Source organism: Ochotona princeps, chromosome 17 (assembly GCF_030435755.1).
Source record: "Ochotona princeps isolate mOchPri1 chromosome 17, mOchPri1.hap1, whole genome shotgun sequence".
Taxonomy (NCBI): Eukaryota; Metazoa; Chordata; class Mammalia; order Lagomorpha; family Ochotonidae; genus Ochotona; species Ochotona princeps.
In genome coordinates, this window is record NC_080848.1 from 39,827,869 (window position 1) to 39,847,714 (window position 19,846).

The 19,846-nt window shown below is 52.3% G+C and overlaps 1 protein-coding gene across 1 annotated transcript; it reads right to left on the minus strand.

The window, feature by feature from the left end:
• Positions 1-791: 791 nt before the first annotated feature.
• On the minus strand, positions 792-18,066 carry SHPK (sedoheptulokinase). The gene is made up of 7 exons (XM_058676282.1): positions 17,819-18,066; positions 12,833-12,974; positions 7,110-7,290; positions 6,415-6,567; positions 4,312-4,487; positions 2,120-2,320; positions 792-1,396 (listed from the first exon to the last, which is right to left on the minus strand). The coding sequence occupies exons 1-7, from the start codon at positions 17,984-17,986 to the stop codon at positions 984-986; spliced, it is 1,434 nt and encodes a 477-aa protein (XP_058532265.1). The 5' UTR covers positions 17,987-18,066; the 3' UTR covers positions 792-983.
• Positions 18,067-19,846: the final 1,780 nt, after the last annotated feature.

Below are 19,846 nucleotides of genomic sequence, written 5' to 3' on the forward strand. Positions count from 1 at the left end.
GAAGGACTTCCTAAAGGAGCATGCACCAGGGCCCGGCAGCGTGGTCTAGCGGCTAAAGTCCTCGCCTTGAAAGCCCCGGGATCCCATATGGGCGCCGGTTCTAATCCCGGCAGCTCCACTTCCCATCCAGCTCCCTGCTTGTGGTCTGGGAAAGCAGTTGAGGACGGCCCAAGGCTTTGGGACACTGCACCCGCGTGGGAGACCTGGAAGAGGTTCCAGGTTCCCGGCATCGGATCGGCGCGCATCGGCCCGTTGCGGCTCACTTGTGGAGTGAATCATCGGAGGGAAGATCTTCCTCTCTGTCTCTCCTCCTCTGTGTATATCTGGCTGTAATAAAATGAATAAATCTTTAAAAAAAAAAAAAAGGAGCATGCACCCAAGCCTGAGCTGCATGTCTGTACAATCAATACCCAAAAGCTCAACGCAGGGCAGGTCCTCTACTTGCCTGGAGCCACAGCCACCAGCCTTTCTGACGTCTGAAGTCCACAGTTGTTGTGTTTGTTTTTTTTTTTCTCTGTTTACAGGTGAATCACAGACAAGTTTACCAACCAGGAGCCTCGGCTCTTGTTTTCTCTCTCTTCCTTTTGCTACAGTGATATCTGCAGCTAACTTCCAAGGGAGTCTCTCTAGGAAAGCACTGCTCTGGGATCTGGTTGGTGACCCCCCCTGGCTGTATAACGAGAGGATATCCAGAAGGTAAGATCTTGGTCAAGATGGTGTCCCATGTACACATGCACATGGAGTCTTTAAGAAGTTCCTGGAAAATACATTTTGAGGGAAAAAAATATGCACAGTTTCAAAATCTTTTGTCCAGAATCAATCAATGTTTTAATTCAATTTTCCATGAGCTTGATAAAGGACCCTCATGAGCCTTCAAAGTTTCCCCCACAGACCTGTCTGGGAAAAACACAACCCAAAATTAGTGTCAGGAATGCCAAGTAGGTAAAGTTTCACAGAAGCCCCTCAGGCCCGGAACTCGCTGCCTAGGGCTCCTTCTGATTGAGGTGTCTCCGGAGCAGGACCAGAGCTGCCCCAAGAGCTGCATCCACGTCCTGCCCGAAGGACACAGGCAACGGGAAAGCCCTCTGCACCTCCTGCTTCAGCACCTCGTTCTTGGACAGCGCACTCCCACTGCCCATCACCCGCTGCACGCCCCACTCTTTGAGCTGCTCAAAGGGGAGCATGGAGTGCAGGTTCTGAACAATGCCTCGGCACAGGGCCCGGGTCACATGTCCCAGGGAGAGGTTGGAGGAGGAGATTTTGGTCACGGAGGCCAGCTGGTCTGGTAGGTGCCTCTCTCCCAACACCATTGGGGTGATGGTTAAGCAGGTCTCTCTCTGCTGTGCAGCTGCCTGGATCATGCGTGAATACACGGTGGATTCTTGGACTTCCAAGCCTGCCAGAAACAGAGAAGATCAGCACGAGCTCACGTGGCCACTCTCTTCAGGCTAACTATGCTGAGTTCCCTCGGGGCACACACTGTGACAGAAGGCTTCCAGGCTTAGGGATTCACATGGTCTGGATAGCTAGACTGCCCTGAAGACTTCAGGAAGACATCTTCCCAAGTGTCGCTGGGAGCCCTGGCTCTCACCCAGCCTCTTCACCAGCGTACAGCTGTAGGAACCATGCTCCCAAGGGGACCAAACCCAAGCACTGATGAATACATATCACCTCAACTGTCCCTGGTCATGAACCACACTGGAAATCCCAGGATCCTAAGCTGATCATAGTCCAGACCACCCTCACGATACACATAGGGCTCCTGAGCCCCAAGGGGGACACAAGCGGTTGATGATTCAGCAGCTTATTGATGTCATGTCAGAGTCCCTGTAGCTTTTCTTGATCCATGCGATGTTAGCTCTGCATTCCAAGGAACCAAATCAAACCAAGGAGGCCTTTCTTTTCAGTACACTTTCACCTTAGAGTCACTTTTGAATCACCTTAGAATTACCAACCTGCTGTTAACGCAGGGGAAACCAACCTGGCCCGGAGAAGAAAGCTATCAACCCGGGGGTCTCCTGACAAGTACACACACTGGAATCACCAGGGCGGCTGTAACACACTGTGGGCCCCATCCCCAGACATCCTGACAGCACTGGGCTGGGCTACCACACTTTACCTAGATCCGCTGTCCACTGCTGCAGCATGTGCACAAACATGGCCAGCACGTTGCCTCCGTTGAGGGATGCTGCCACCCCTAGGTAGGTGCTGTCGAAGTATGGGAAGTATGCGACCGGAGCGGCAGGATCAGGAGTCTGCGCTGGCTGGAACCCTGGAGGCATGGGGGCTGCCAGCTGAACTGAGGTGCTGATGTTGAGAACTGGGGTACAGAAAACGTGGCATGAAGGTCTGTCAGGTTAACGCAGAGGTCGTGGACACCATGGGGCAGTGAGAGAGGCTGCTCAGTCTAAACATGCTGTCACCAGTTAACCAACATGCCTCCTTTCAAGGGGCGGAGCCTGAATCCTCTCTTCCAGTGAACGAGACAGGGCAGAGCGGCCACAAGTGTGTGATTTCAGGGACCAGGTCGAGGAGGCGCCGCATCTCCCGCAGTGGCTGTTCCCTTGCTCAGCTCACTGGCTCTGGGGGAAAGCAGGCATCTGCCATGTCATAATCCCTGTGGATGGGCCCACACGGCAAGGAACTGAGGCTTCTACCAACAGCCAGGAGCCTGGCCCTCCATTCAGGTTTCCCACATGCGTGGCCCTTGGACTATCTTCTGCTGCTTTCCCAGGTGCACTAGCAGGGAGATGGATCAGAAGTGGAGCAGCCAACACCTGAGCCAGATCTCATAGGAGATAGCAGCACAGCAGATGATGGCTTATCGTACTGTGCAGCAATGCTGGCCTCATTCCCTTACATTTTGTGGTACTGTTCAGCACTTCATTTCTTTTTAGCTGCATACAGCTAGCACAATTTCAATCCACTCATTGGTTGATGGACACTTGGGTTGCTTCACTTTTCATCTACCATGAACAGTCCTGCTGCAGACACCTGTGTGGAAGCCCTTGTGTGGATCTCGGCTTTCAGTTCTCCTGATGGATTTGCAGGAGCAGGAGTGTGGGGCACTGGTGTTAACTCTACATCTAACACCTGCAGAACCACCAGACCCCTGCTAAAGGAGCCACACCATGTTACAGTCCCGCTAGTCCCCCTGTTACATTTCCAAATGGCCGTCAGGACACAACAGCTCATGACACAAAGAAATCCGAAGTCCCTGACACCTCAGTGGCCATGAATACCATTAGATCAGAACATGGTTATGCCAATTCCTTACAGGTGGTCTGTGGTGGCCGTCAAGCCCAAGAGTAGGGGTGAGCACAGCCCACACACTTGGGGACACTGACCGCCAGCCCTTTGCAACAGAAGTTTGCTGAACTGTGTCCTGGGCTGCTGCCTCCACTGTGCTGTGTTTCTTTTACCTCATACAGAAGAAATTCCACTCGGATCCAGCATGACTCTGATGGGCACAGTCACCCAGCTCACATCTGGCCTCTCAGTCAGCCACACAGCAGCCAGATGCTGAGAGCTGTCTCCTCTGCCTGACCATAGAGCAGGCGGAGGGACCTTTTCTTCTACCAAGGGTCATTTGGACATTTATAATGTCCTTCATGAGCTACACAGAATAAACAACTTAAAAAAGTGCCTGCCTGTTAGGGCTGGCATTGTGGCATAGCAGATAAAGCTGCTAACCTCCCACATGGGTACCAGTTTGCATGTCCTGGGTGCTCCACTTCCTATCCAGTTCCCTGCTAGTGAATCTGGGAAAATAGCGGAGGACAGACCAAGGACTTTGGCCCCAGCACCCACGGGAGACCTGGTTGAAGCTCTTGGCTCCAGGCTTCTTCAGTCTGGCCTAGGCCTGACCATTGCGGCCATTTGGAGGATGAATCAATGGATTGAATATTTCTCTCTCTCTCTCTCTCTCTCTCTCTCTCTCTCTCTCTCTCTCCTGCTCCCTCTCCCTCTCTCCTGCCCCCTCTTTATCTTTCAAATAAATAAAATAATTTTTTAAAACAATTTACCTATTTATCGAATTTTGAGTCATACCTGTGGTTGCTGTGGCAGGGCCAGACCAAATAATCTCAGAGGTTTTACATGGCCAGTGGGCCAGATGTTCCCCACCCCTGCCATAGAGGGACAAGAACAGATGGACCATGGTGGGGACAGGGCATGACCTGCTGGGCTGGGAGCTCCCACGTGCAAGGGTGAGGGATCTTTTCCTTTCACAGAACGATGAGCTCCAGAGCGATGCTGGCACAGAGCTGGCTCTTAGAAGGCACAGGTGTAAGCCAGGAACAAAAGACCTACCCGCATCTGTCCTTTGGGCCATGCAGGAATAGACAGAGGCCTGCAGATCACCCAGGGCCACACCCACCGGTGTGCCCTTCGGGATTTCACACCAAACGTGGGAAGTTCTTCCTGCCACACCGCCAGGCTCAGCAATGTCCGGGAGCAAGTGGACGGGAAAATCCGAGGCCTTCAGTCTGCAAGACAAAAGTGGACACTCATGTTGACCTCATCGCACTTGGCCCTTAGCTGTGCGTCACTTCCAGGAAACTCGGCAGCGGGAAAGTGCTAAAGATCACACAGGGGAGAAGGCAGGCTGGAACCCAAGGTCACCATAGAGAGCCTCTGGCCCCGAGAAAGCCATGAGCTTAGAATTCACCATCCAGGGAAGGAAACAATCAACTGTCAGGAGGGCACTGGGGAAGGTCAGAATAGCGGGAAGTCACCATGGTCCCACTTCCTGTGCCAGCCCGGAACCCAACACTGCAAAGGGAGGCGGGGCAGGCAAGTTCAATATGAAGTCACGGTCTGTTAGCACAGTCCCAACCAAAGGCAAACCCGCCAGTCTCCTGACCATCCAATGCACACATCACGCAGGGTTAGTGACTAGGGGGCTGTTTTATAAAACATGCTGGAGAGTCTTTTACCTGCACTATCAGGTGCTTTTTGCTTTATTTCAGAGCTCAGAATTTGGGCCCTGAAGGAAGTAAAACTACAGGGCACTGGACTTCTGCACCTGAAAAGGCAAACAATTGTTTAAAAAGATCTTTTTTTTTTTCCTAAAGTATATTTATTTATTTTGAAAGGCAGTGTTACAAAGAGAGAGAGACATTGTTCCATTCTCTGTTTCACTCCCCAAATGTCTGTGATAGTTGGGGCTAGACCAGGCTGAAGCCAGGAGCCAAGAGCTCCATCCACATCTCCTCCACATAGTTGGGACCATCTTCCACTGGTTCCGCGCGTACATGAGCAGGGAAAGCAATAAATCAGTGCTCATCCAGGATACCATACAGCAGGTGCTGGCTAAACCCATTGTGCCACAATGCTGGACCCATAAAAAGATCTGAAAAGTTATTTTCAAGGCTACTACCTCCAGTTCTTAATTTTATCCTAAAACATATTAAGGATGGATATTTGACACTGTGGTTAGGATGCAGCTTGGGTTACCTGCACCCCATTTACCAAGGGCATAGTTTAAGTCTCAGCATCTCTGCTTCTGATCTAGCTTCCTGCTGGTGCACACCCTGGGAAGCAGCAGGTGATAACAACTCAAGTGGAGTCTTTGCCATTCACTTTGGACACTTAGATTAGCTTCCCAGCTCCTGGCTTTAACTTGGCCCTGTCCTGGCTATTATAGGCATCTGGGGAATGAACCAGAGGATGGAGGATCTCTGTCTTTGTCTCTCTGACTTTCAAAATAAACAAAGTTTTAAAGATTAAAACAGGGTCCAACATTGTGCATAGCAGATAAAACCATCACCTGAGATGCTGGCATCCCATAGGGGTACCAGTTCAAGACCTAGTTGCTCCATTTCTGACCCAGCTCCTTGTTAATTCACCTAGGAAAGCAGCAGAGGATGGCCCAAGTGCTTGGGCTCCTGCACCCAACATGAAAGACCCCAAAGAAGCTCCTGGGTCCCAGATTCAGCCTGACCCAGCCCTGGCTGTTACAGCCATTTGGGCAGTGAATCAATAGGTGGAATATTTCTCTTCTCTCTGTAACTCTGACTTTCAAATAAACAAATAATATCTTTTTAAAATAATAAAGTAAGCAAAGCACATAAATTGGAAGAGTTGTTCTTAGACATCTACAGGATGGGTGTGCCAGGGGTCTCAGAGAACACTGGGGTCCCACGCTGTGCCCACCCTGGGGAACCCACCCTGATCTCAGCAGCTGTGAAAAAACAGATGAGTGTGGCAGGGGAAGCAGAGCACCCGCCCCAGAGCTTCATTTATGCTGGACCCATATGTGCCAGGTTGGGGCATGGAGCCCCGATTCCTGGCCTCCACCACTCCCAAATAGGAACTCCCCCTCTGAAGCCTGGTTCTGGAGCCCAATCAGCCTGGAACCCCCCTCAGCCTAGAGCCCCCTCAGCTTGGAGCTGGCCTGCAGGTTATACTCACATCTCTGTGTTCCAGCTCTGGCTGCGGGTGTTGAAATAGCCCCAGCTAGCAGCATTCTGGTCAGACATCACGGGTCTCGGCAAGCCACACAACATGGCAACGACATAGTCTTGGATGGTACCAGCTGCATCGTAGGACTTCAGGAGCTCAGGGCTGGTTTTCATACCAAAAACAATTTAATGTGGTTTTGCGTGGACTCAAAAGGATGTACTGCACCTAGCTGTCGGCAGGGGGATGAGCACCGCACAGCTCGGTGACAGCCACTGCCACCACCATCCCCGGCTGTGCTCCATGCATCTGCGCCTCACCACCGCCCCCAGGGAATAAAAATCTTGCACTCACTCCAAAGCAAGCTAATCTAAGTCGTGCCTAGGGCAGGGGTCTCCCAGGAGGAAGCACCATGCCTGATATACCCCACAACTCTGACCCCACTGCATCTTCAGCATTGACCCTTGGCAAGTCACCTACTCTTCCTGTTCCCTTCTTCTGTTCTCTGGGTTAGACTGAACACCCAATGGAGAACCCTCAGTGAGTGGACCACATCTAGGTGTTGAGACCACACCCCGGGCCAGGCCACTCTCACTGAGACGCAATGCAGCAATTGGAGAGATGCTGATCAGCTGGACTGCAGTCCTGCACTCTACTTTTATTTCCCTAGAAACCTGGCAGGCCATCCCAGGAGCAGCTGCCCATACCTATTTTTCAAAAGCCAGAAGATGGTAGCACAGCCGAAGCCCGTGGCTACACTGAGATGGGACTCGGGTTGGGGCAGCGAGGCCAGGAAGCTGCTGCTGCACCGGCCATCCTGCCAGGTGACCAGGTGACTCACGGCTCGGGGCTCAAACACTGATGCTGCGTCTCCGGTCCACTCACAGCCTGGAATGAAGGAGATGACATTCTAAACACGGGGAGAGAGTACGCGACAGGCCACCAGCATGCCCCTGAATCCCTCCTGCTGGGGAGTATAGGGCATAGTCACAACCCTAGGACGAGGCTCGGCTCACACTGGGCTCTGGGATTAGAGGACCTGGGCTAGTGCCTGGTCCCATCACATGAGGACATCCGGGGCGGTTCACTTGCCATCATTCATCTTACCACTCCTGCTATAAATTGATATTGTTTCCTCCCACCCTAGGCATAATCCCAGGCTCCCTACCCTCCCTCTATTCCTCGGCCTGTCATCATGCTCACATTCTCCGGGCTTGATTCAGGGTAACTAACAATGTATATTCCCTTTTCCTTTGGTCTCAGCTCATTGATATTTAGATGCCATGATATTTAGATGCCATTGATATTTAGATTACCATGAACATTGGGTAATTTTTATACCAAATATTTCTGCTTCCGTTCTTTCCATGCTTTTCTTTTGTTATGTCCTCATTGATGTTATCATTCTTTCATATCATTTAGTATATCTGGCCAATTTTTTAAGATTTTTATGTGTTTATTTTATTGGAAAGGCAGATATACAGAGAGGAGGAAAGAGAAGATCTTTCATCTGCTGATTCACTTCCTAGGTGGCCACAACGGCATGAGCCGAGCTGAGCCAAAGCCAGGAGCCAGGAGTCTCTTCCAGGTCTCCCATGTGGGTGCAGGGTCCCAAGGCTCTGGGCCGTCCTCAACCGCTTTCCCAGGCCACAAGCAGGGGAATTACGGCCACTTGGATTAGAACTGGCACCCAGATGGGATCTGCGCATATGCAAGATGGGGACTTTAGCCACTAGGCTACTGCACTGGGCCCAGGCCAATTTTTAAATTGTATTTATTTGAAAGGGAGGGAGGGAGGGAGGGAGACAGACAGACAGACAGAGAACTCTTTCAACTGGTGGTTCACTTCCCAAATAGCCACAATAGTCAGGGTTGGGCCAAGCTGAAGCCAAGCGCCAGGAACTCTATCCAGGTCTCCCATGGAACAGCAGGAACCCAAGCTCTTGGGCCATCAACTGCTACCACCCAGGTGCATTAGAAGGAAGCTGGCTAGGAAACCAAGGAGCCAGGACCTGAACCTGCACTCCATTGCGGGATAGGATGTCCCAGGTGGCAGCTTCCGCTATTGCATCACGACACCCTCCTCCAAACTAACCTTAAAGTCTCTGAGTTGTATTTCTGACAGACCCTCCCTCAGAAACCCTGGATGTGTTCTCCGGAAACAGCTGTGCTCCTCCACGTTGTTGGATTCTGGACCTTGGGCTTCCTTCCCTTGGGGAATATTGGCTATTCTGCCAGGCCGTGTAAACGAGCCAGGCCTTGGTTCCTGAAGCCCCCCTGAGTGAGAAGCTCCCCAAGGGAATCCTCAGCTAACCCATCACGCAAACTAACTCCTCTGGCCCCCACAGCCATGCTATTATAAGGGTCCTGAGGGTATAGGTCACTAGCCCTGGGGATTGAGGAAGACACTTATTTTTTCTTCTGCCTTGATTGTATTCCTAGACACCTGAGTTCCCATGGGTGTGGGGTTAGATGCTGTGTGTCACAATGGCACAGCAAGTTAAGGAACCAGCAGTTCCCTCTCCCAACTCATCCTCCCACAAGCAAGGTCAGTTGCCTCCTGTCCCAGACCCAAATCCTCAACCCACACATACCAGCTCAAAAGAGTCCAGTCCACCCAGGATTTCTCCCCTTCCCTAGGTGTTTTCCTGAATCCGATCCTGGAGGAAAGAGGCAGCAGGTACGCCGTCCAGTACATACTGGTGGCAACTGTGTCTGGCTGCCCAGAGGCGGGAAATACATAGCTCTCCATCCCCCGAGTCCCAGTGGCTCTGCCTACCTTGGCTGGCTTCACTGTCAGGGCAGTAGCAAGAGGAAGGGTCAGAGTTAAGGTTGTGGTTAGGGCTGTGTGTCTTGTGTGTATGACAGCCATCTGCTGAGTGAGTTAACCGTGTAAAGCGCTCTGAACTGTGGCCGGCACATGAAGAGGACTCAAGAGATGGTAGTGATGAAGAGGAGGAGCCTGTCCACCGTCCCGAGACTTTTCCAGCAGCCTTTGGCAGAGTCTGCACAAGCACCCTACCACCCAGCAGGACGTGTTTCCCACGCTAGCATGCAGCACAAATGCAACCACTGCCACAGAATTGTATGGTGTGTAGTTGAGTGCGATTTTTTTTTTTTAGTTTGTTTTCTTTTTTCAATCGTGCTGCACTTCTTGTTCTAAGAGTTAATCTCATCATCCAGCAAGTTGTTCTGGAGTTCTCCAGTGTGTCACGAATGAACCATATTCTTTCGCATTTCACTGTAGAACGTGAACTGTGCAGTCATTCATGCACACCCTGCAATTCGAAATCACACATTTTCACTGTGAGCGAGGATGCAGCACCAGCCACGGTTGTGCCTCCTCGTGCCCAGACACATCTTAAACAGATCCCAAATACTGAAACTGCTGAATCACAACAGCCATTTCATTCTTCTGTGCAAATGGCCACACTAGTTTACACAACCAGCAGAGGCATTTAAATGAACCAAGTAGCTATCTCCTTCGCCAGTGTTTGACATCCCCAAACTTTGGAGTTCTTGCAGTTCAGTGCCCGCAAACAATTCCTCACTGTGGCTTTTGTCTGCGCGCTCCTGATGACTCATGATGTGGACATCTTCACATGCCTGTCACCACTCGTATTTCCTCTGCGAGGAACGGCCAGTCAAGGTCCTCTGCCCGTGCTTCAGGGAGCCCTTCTGCCCAAGTTACTGCTTCATGATACGTACTGCCATCACGCACCCTCTGCCTACCACAGTCCCCGGCAAGTGCTCTCCGCTGCGGCTCACCTGCCTCTTAGCTCGGTTTTACGATCACCAACTCTTTGCCGCTTTTACAGAGCCTGAAAATGGAGTTTGGAAACTGGCCACAGACCTCTCAGAAGACACCAATGACTCCCTGGCCTCTTCTCTACCTCACTCGCCTGCGCTCTCAGAAAAGCACTTAGCTGTCTGCTCTGGGCATGGGGGCCCATCTGCACCGGCTGGGCTGGGAAGGTGGAAGAGGCTCCACTCATTTCTGTATCTCCCATGGGGGCAAGCGCAGGGCCTTATGCGTTGTGGGTACTGAAACCAAACTGAATCAAGGCTATCATTAAACCCAGCACAACTTGATCTCTAAGAACATGACTTCACTCGACTCCACTAAGCAGGCATCAACATTATCATCCCCATACAGCGACTCTCCTTCTTCCCAGAAACAGAGAACAAAACACGCAGGCCTGTGGGCTGGCTCCAATGAAATATTCAGCAGCCCCTTCCGCCGGTGCAGCTGCGGGCTTGTGTGGTTGCCACAGAGCCCAGGAGAAGGGGGGAAAGGAGGGCGGGTGACCACACCACAATCACCGGTTCTCTGCTGTCTTCTCTGGGCAGGGTTTTAGTATTAAAAGGACATTTATTCTCATTAATGCAGAATTAAGGAGCTTAAAAAGCTTTTACAACTCCCTCTGAGAAGTCAGCTCCAATACCCACGGCCTTCTGTTCTCACTACCAACTTCTAGAGCCCTGACAGCCTGGCAGACAGAAGACTGGGGTGGGGGGGAGGGTGGTCTGTGTCAGCTTCCATAGCCACCCAGCCCCATCCTAGGGAGGGAACAAAGGACACATACATCCAGAGACACACTTTTCACTTAGCCCAGGAGACTGCAAACCGCTGGCCCTCCAGGCTGAGAGGGATGGACTTGATGACCCCAACTACCTTGCTCCAAAGCAACCATCCATCTTTGGCTTAAAGCACCTTGACTTTGCTGAAGCTAGATAACAGACATGTTCATGATACTATGTTCCTGATATTCATATCCATATAAATTCTTTTATAAGTGAAAAAATGGGATGGGCACTGGGCCTGGTAGTTAAGACATCAGTTAGGACACCCATGCCCCAAGTCAGAGTGCCCAGGGTCAAATCCCAGCTCAGCTCCTCACTCCAGCCTCCTGCTATGCACACCTGGGAGACAGGAGCAATGGGTTAAATACCTGGGTCCCTGCCATCCATGTGGGAGACCTGGACTGCGTTCCTGGCTCCCAGGTTCAGTCCCAGCCAGGAGCCATCCAGGTAGTAGGAAGTGAATTGGCAAGTTGGAGTTCTCTTTGTATCCATCTCTCTCTCTCTTTAAAAAAAAAAAAATTACAAATTACTTACTTTTTAAACTAGAAAAAAGACTTTTGAGGGCCTGGCATGATAACATACTGGTTAAAGGCCTCACCTTGAACGCACCGGGATCCCATATGGTCTCCAATTCTAATCCCGGCAGCCCCGCTTCCCATCCAGCTCTCTGCTTGTGGCCTGGGAAAGCAGTCCAGGATGGCCCAAAGCCTTGGGACGCTGCACCCACATGGGAGACCTGGAAGAGCTCCTGGCTCCTGGCTTCGGATTGGCTCAGCTCCAGCTGTTGCGGCCGCTTGGGAGTGAACCATCGGACAGAAGATCTTCCTCTCTGTCTCTCCTCCTCTCTGTATATCTGGCTTTCCAATAAAAATAAATAAATCTTTAAAAAAAGACATTTTGAGTGTTTTTGCCCAAAAAGAGATAATAAATGTTTGGAAAAATAGAGATGTTAACTCCAATTTTAACACATTAGTATATAAGGATCAAATTATCACAGTCTTCATATATAAGTTAAAAATAAGGATTTCTAATACCTGCCATACCATGAGCTCACAGCTCTCCAGGCCAGCCTCACTCTTCCTTGGACATTCTGTGGATATCTGCTCCCTTCCCAGGACCACAATACCCTCCCGCAGCCCTGGAGCTGCCACTTGGGCCTCAATCCTGAGCATGTTCTTCCAATACCTGGACCTCAAGCACTTCTCATCTGGGCAGTGGTGACAGTGCTGTCACCTTCCTCAGAAGGCTCCTGGGCAAGTTCAATGAGATCATACAGTGAGGCTCTAACCCTGGGACCTGGCATGGGATGTTCTGCTCATCTCTGTCCACTGGCTTGGTCCTCCTCGGAAGGGCCAGAGAGGACAGGTGCCCCACCTCTGCACCATGGCAGCCCTTCGAAGGACAGTCCACTAAAGGATGCTTTGCAACTGAGCCCATAAGCTGGGTACACTCTGAAATCATCTCTATGATTATATGAACAACAAAAGTCATATCCAAATCCAGCGTGTCCTCGTCACCTCCCACAGCCTGCAGCCAACACCTGGTTGTTGGCACGTGCGCCCAGAGATGCTGACAGAAACAGATAGCTGGGCAAGGGTCACTCTGCAGAATTCGACAGCTCATTCCCTCCCCTCCAAGTGTTCACAGACAATGTGCCAAGGATGTCTGACGGGTTCTCTTAGTAGCTGCACATGACAGATGTGCAAGACAGACACACACAAAATACTGGAGGCGACGTGTAATAGTTCATCCCCACTGCAGCATACCCCACCCTCCCCAGGAGCCTTTGCAGTATTACTCCACAAGTGACCATCGGCTGTGTGAGCTCAGCCTGAGTCCAGCCTACCTTGGCCTGTTTTCCAAAACAGGACTCCATGCATCTGTCCAGACACGCCGATGCCCCCGACTCTCCGGAGCTGTTCCCGGGGAAGGGCTGCCAGGCACTCATTCAGGGTTTGGACAATTCTACTCACATCCTGCTCCCGCCCCTGGAAACAGCAAGACATATTGGGCAAGGACAGATGAAAACAGGGGGGTGGCGGTGGGGGGGGGCAAGAGGGCAGGCCTCAAGGGATTTCCCGGTCACTGGCCGTCCAGATAAATCCACCTGGGTCTTCCACAACTTTCTGAGCAACATTGGGGATGAATGAGATGGCGTACTTGCAGTAGGAATGTGGTGGGGCCCAGGTCAGACGGGATGCAACAAACAGCCCAGGTGCTGCCCTCCGCTGGCTGAGTCTGAGCTGAGCAAAGCACTGTTCCACATGGTAGCAGGCAAGGAACTCACAGAGCTGGGCCTGGGATACACGGAACCTAGCAGGGAAATTTTCTTTCTCTTCTCCATTTTCCAGGTTTGCTAGAGTGAACCTGACAGCGGATCAGTTTAAATAGGAGGAAACATGCTGATTTACCAACAAGCAAAGGGAGAAACCATATCACAGGGAAATCACACGAGTAAGTGCATCCACCAGCTCAGCATCCTCTGGAAACTTACATACGGGGCTGGTGGTGCAGTGCAGGGGAGTGAAGCCACGTGCAACGTCACCCTCTCATAGGGGAGTGCTGGTTCCAGTTACAACTGCCCCTGCTCATGCAATACACCTGGGAAAGCAGCAGAAGATAGCCCAAGTAGTTGAGCCCCTGTCACACATATAGTAGAAATGGATGGAGTTCCGGGCTCCTGGCTCCAGCCTGGCCCAACCCCAGCCTTTGGAGCCACTGGAAAAGTGAACTAGCAGATGGGAGATCTCTCATTGTCTCCCTCTGTCTCTCTCGGTCCTTCTGCCTTTCAATAAGCAAATCTTTTAAAAAGAAAAAGAAACTTTGCTGCCCCTTTTTCTATCGTGGAACAAGAAAGACGGACAATTTTGAGAGATGTTCAGTGCCTATCGGAAGAGTGACTGGTCCGAGAAGCAGATATTTGTTTGTAAAATGATTGGAATTTAAATGAGCCCAGGGGACAGATATTCTCTTGTGGGAGGAAGCTATGTGCAGGTGCGGTTAAGTCCCTGCTGCTGCTTTTCCGAGATGGAGCATGACATCTCAGGCACAGGTGGAAGGCAACTGCATCCCATTTTGTGGTGTGGACTTAAGGCTGAGAAAGAACTCCCAGAAAGACCCTCTCCTTTCTTGGGGTGGACAGCAGCAAGATCAGGTTAGAGGGACTGTGATATTGAGCCTGTTTCTAAAACCTTTCAAATGGGTAGGAGTTACACGCTCAACCTGAAAAGCAAGTAATGGTTTGACACAAATCTGCACGCTGTGGCTGTGTCTTTCTTTAAATTATTAATTGCCTGTAAGGACCTGGGACCTCATCCCAAAATGAAATTACTACATAAAAGCTCCCAAAAATGATGGCTCAAATGTCAGACTTATTAATGGAATAAGCTAAATTTAAGGGGTTGAGTAAAAACAGGGATTCTGAATGGCTGAAGCCAAATACTCATTTTGATTTCATCCACAGCAAACTGTTCCTGGCACATCAAAATCTCCCGAAGGCACAGAATAAAATCGCAAGTAACGATGACAAGGAGCCCATGGAAGTTGAGAAGAAGGAGCAGAGAAGATGCGCTCTGATTCTCAATAAATATCGCCTCTTGAGGGAACTGGAGAAGCTGAGGGTCTTACAAAGACAGGTGCTCAGGTCCCCTTGGTTCTCACCAGGCAGTACAGCCTTCCCCTCCCTCTAGAGACCAAACCTCCCACTGGCCTTGCTCAGGGGCTTGGTTTGGCTATTCACGAGTAAAAAAAAAAAGTTACAATGAACCCAGCAACAAAGAGCTCTGCAGAAGAGAATCAGGAGGCAGTTAAGGGGCGGGACTCAGGCAAGAAGCCAACTGCTGCTGCCTGGGGGTGAACCTTGGTCACTTCCACCCTGCGAACATGTGCTCCCAGAATGGCCAGAACCACCCACGATCACTCCATTCCCAGGGATGTAAACCAACAGGTATTGAGGTTTTTTCTGTGGATCCTTCCAATTCTAGGGGTCCAGCAGCTCCTAGTCTTTCCTAATGTTCAGTTTCCACTATAAGTACCCACTTGCAAGTCCGAAGATCTCAAGTCAAGTTTGTTTGTTTGTTTGTTCGTTTGTTTTCAATTTTGCAGGTTCCAAGTTGGGATTGATGGACACAAGCAAGGATTAAGAAGCACAAAGTAGAAAGATAGGGTGGGGTAAGGATGAAGCGAGGAGTAGAGACAGAGCCCAGAGCATCCTCAGGAGGAGGCAGCCCCAGACCCTCACAAGGATTCGATACGTGGCAGACAGGGGATCAACTGAAGGAGCAATGGAAGAAGAGAGAGTGCCCGGCTATGCATGACCTCCGCAGGGGAAGTAGGAAGCACAGAAATTGCACATTTGCTTAGGCCTACACAACAGGCCACATGTACCGAGTATAAACAAATGTTTTTAAGCTTTAAATGCACATAGGATTCAGATTTGATATAAAAATAAGAGTGTACTGTATCTCCTTAATAAAATTATTGAGACTGACACTGTGGCACTGGCATGCCATAAGGGTGCAAGCTGGGAGTTCCGGCTGCTCTGCTTCCCATCCAGCTTCCTGCTGGTGTGCCTGGGAAGGCAGCAGAGAATGCTTCAACCTGCATCCACATGGGAGACCCAGAAGAAGCTCCTAGCTCCTGGCTTTGGACCAGCCCAGCTCCAAGTGTTGAGGCCATTTGGGGAGTGAACCAGCAAACAGAAGATATTCCTCTCTGTCCTTTTCTCTCTGCCTTTCAAATAAAATTAAATCATGTTAAATCATTATATCAATGATTACATGTGGAAACAATGATGTCTGGACATGAAGTTCAACAAAATCTGCAACTGAAATTCATCTCCCCTGCTTCCCCTTACTTCCTCTAACTCCTAGGAAATCCAACAGTACACCAATGGTTCACATCTCCAGTTTGCGTTTCTCCAGGACAATGCTAGTTTAAAGAGCCCTAGCATGGCCTCTGGGTGGGGCCTCAGCCCAGAACAGAGCAGCCCCTGTTTACAGGGGCCTGTGTGGGTGGAGACAGCACAGAAGGGCAGGAGGCCGGACAGGAGATAAGCTGGCAGTGTTCAACAGTTTGGAGGGGAGGGGGTGTGCCCGGGAACTGCTCTAGGAAAAACAATGAGCCCAAGAAGCAGCAAAGGCTCTGTCCCCAGTCCTCTGCACCTCAGGGTATCACTCACCCTCCTCCATGCAGCTCAAATCCTAGCACCTGAGACAGGAAAAGAACACTTAGAACCCCTCATCACTAATGCCCCACAGCCCTTTCTACAGCTGACACCCAGGGCGAGAGAATAACTCAGAAAGGGTCAGACCGCTTCTCTCAAATTCCTTAGGTTTTTCTGTCCACAAGGACCTAAAATCCCTACTCATCCACACAGCCACCAAGGCCGGCCTGGGTACATGCAGGGCTCTCGAGATGAGCACAGAGTGGGGATGTGAGAAAACACATAGCCATTGGTGCCGCCACGGCCCGGTGGTCCTCAGATGGGCAGCCATGGTCCCCTAGGGGACACTTGGCAATGTATGTCACATCTGGGAACAGGAAGGCGCCTCCCAACATCCAGGGCTAGGCATCCGACCACACACAGCCTCCCCTTCCCTCTACACACACAACAAAGGACACAGCAGTCCAAAATGTCAGCCAGAAGGAGCCAAGAATGACAAAGCCCACTCCGGGTGAAATCCACAATGCTCTGCCCCCAAGCACTGCTCAGCTGTGGAGGCATCAGCGAGGATGGTCATCAGCCTCTGGGAGCCCCTCACAGAGCACAGAGGTGACACACAAGCGGTATGCCTGTGAGCCAAGCTGAGGGCCACGTGGAACAGAGGAAGCAGGGCACTGACTGAGCCCGCTGGCCCATGGCCCCAGCTGTGCAGCTCACCCCAAGGGCTCAGCCATCTTTGCCACCACACAACGAAGTGAAATAGACATCGTCAAACATGCTGATGCCCCAACCACACTCATGGCAAGACCTCAATGCTACTGAACAGGATGGGTTCTGAATCCTGCCCAAGCTTGTGGCCAGTGCATCTAGGCGTGGGAGAAGAGGGAGAAGTGGGGCATAGCTCAATAAATCAAGGACTGTGGCTGGAAGAGGCTTTAGAAGTCAGCTTGCTGGGACCCCAGAAGAACAAGCTGAGGCCCCCAGGAGTCACGAGGCTGTCTAGGAGCTCCTTGGTACTCGTTTCTATTTTGCATTAACAGAACTTAGAGACACGCTCTAGCTCGGAGGACTGACATCCTTTCTGAATCAGCCCACACGTGCTGCAACAGCCTACTGTCCAGAGCTTTCCATTTCTATTGTGCAGCGTCCACAAGCCACTAAATGCATCGGATAATTACCAAGCTGAGTCCTTCAAAAAAATTTTGCTTCTTTTAAACCAATTTGTCTCACTACCTTCCCTTCTAGGTGTGTCTCATTCAGCCTATGGGGCTGGCAGGTGGTGCCTAACCAAGTTTCTCAGTCCACTGGTGCAAAATGCAAGAAGGACCCCGACAGGTATGGTTGTGCACCTGACTTGCGGAGAGAAGCCCAGACTTTGTCCGGGAGAACAATCTGAATCCTGGACTTGAGGGCACAGGGCGAGTGTGGGGAGCAGGGTGGAGCGACAGGGGGCACAGGGCAGAATACAGAGTGGAGGGCAGAGAGCACAGGGACCCAGTGCCTTGGGGCCCGGAGAGTGAGGGGGGCATCGGTGCCAGCACGGGACCTAACGGATCAGCATTGGCACAGCAGGGCCGCAGGCGGGCAGACAGGAGGCAAAGGAGCGGCAGGAGGAAAGGGGTGTGCAGAAGGCTCCCGAGGTGGCGCGGCCCCAGGACGCTGCCTCACCTGGGGCCCGGCCGCCGCGCTCTCGGCCGCCGCCTCCGCCCGTGCAGCTCGGGCACAGCTCGCCAGGACCACGAACCCCGATGGGTGCTCGGGCGCGGCCTCCAGCAAAGCGGCCTTCACAGAGGTGGTGCCCAAGTCGATACCGAGAGTGACAAACGGCAGGGCCATCGCTGCTGCAGGCCGCGCCGCTCGCTTCTGGGCGCGAAGCCCGGCTCGGACACCTTTCAATTCTAGAAGGCGGAGTTGGGGCGGGACCTCACGCAACATGGCTGTTTATCGCCTTCCCATTGGTCGATGAAGGAGAACGCCCACGCAAAGCTCTCCAATGATAGGTGGAGAGTTGGCAGAAGGCGGGACTAGAAGGCTCGGCCCGGTAGAGCCGAGGTTCCAGGACCGTGGAAAGCAGGCCTAGACTCGCTCACCACAGTGGTGGAAGGCTCTCCAAAAACCGTTGTGGACTCCGGACGCCCCTCAAATTGGCCTGGCTGTTCTTCATACCTGAGCCCCCAAGCCTGCTAACCTGTGCCCGGATACGCCTCGTGGAAACTACAATTCCCAGGGTGCACCGCGCCGAGACGTGTACTCCACGAATCAGGTGGCGCGGGTCAGGTGACCGCCGTCCCGCCCTCACACAAAGTCGGCCCGGCCCGAGAAGCCGGCGCAGTCCAGGGCGACACCTGGCGCGAGGTTCCTGCGTCCCGCGAGGCTCCTGGATGCCCGCCGAGCCTGGGCCACCTCAGGTGAGAGCTGGCGCCGCCTGCACAGCCTCCCCGGGCCTGGGGTGCTGGCTTCGCGTGTCCGTGGGGGCCGCCTTCCGCGGACACAGCCCCTCGGGCGTCCATCCTAAATCTCCAGCCTCGGCTTTACAAGGCGGGACAGCTCTCCGGCCGAAACGCCCGGGTGGTGACCAGGGTGGGCTGAGTGGTTGTACCTCCCGGGCGTGGGAGCCCCTTCCCGCCTGCGGTCCCGCTGCCCCCTGCTCTGAGGTGGGGAGTTTGCAGACGCCGTCGGAGCGCTCCAGGAGCTGCTGTGGACGCGTGCTGGGCTCGCCAGCACCTGGGAGGAGACTCAGGCCGCCCGCGTGGGAAAGCAGGACACCTGGGTGCTGTAACACAGGACACCTGGGCGCTGCTTTCCTCAGTAACACCGAGGAATGCAACAGCTGCATGCCCCAGGCGACAGCAGTGATCACTTCACAGGGCTGTGGTAGCTTCTCAGCCTGCTTGTCCCTCTCTGGGAGTGTAGTACTGCTGATTAAACTCCGGCTTATGCACTGTGGTCCTGGGATAGACCGCTATCATAGAGATTCCTTTTTTTTTTTTTAAGATTTATTTCTTTATTTTGGAAAGGCAGATATACAGAGAGGAGGAGAGACAAAGAGGAAGATCTTCCATCTGTTGACTCACTCCCCAAGCGGTGGCAACAGCCAGAGCTGCACCAATCCGAAGCCAGGATCCAGGAGCTTCCTCCGGGTCTCCCACACAGGTGGAGGGTTCCAAGGCTTTGAGCCATCCTTGACTGCTTTTCCAAGCCACAGGCAGGGAGCTGGATGGGAAGTGGGGCCACCGGGAGTAGAACCGGCACCCATATGGGATCCTGGTGTGGGTGACACGAGGACTTTAGCCGCGAGGCTACTGCACTGGGCCCTATACAGATTACTTTCCCCTTTCTCCCAAGAGCCGGACTATAACTGGCACCAGCCGAAAATGCCTGCTTTATAGCTCATGTCTTTCAGCTGTGTGGCACTGTGGCACCAGCAGCTGAGCCGCTGCTTGCAAGGCCGGCATCGCGTAGCATAGTGCTGGTTCCAGTCCTGGCTGCTGTGCTCCGGGACTGGTTTGCTGGTGATGTCCAAGGGAAGGCAGTGGAAGACGGTCCCAGGTGCTGTGGCCTTCGTAGGAGACCAGGACAGAGAGAATTCCTGGGTTCTTGGCTTCAGCCTGGCCTAGACCTGAATATTGCAGCCATGTGGGGAGTAAACCACCCTGTGGAACCTTTTTCTTTCCATCTGTCTCTCACTTTGCCTGT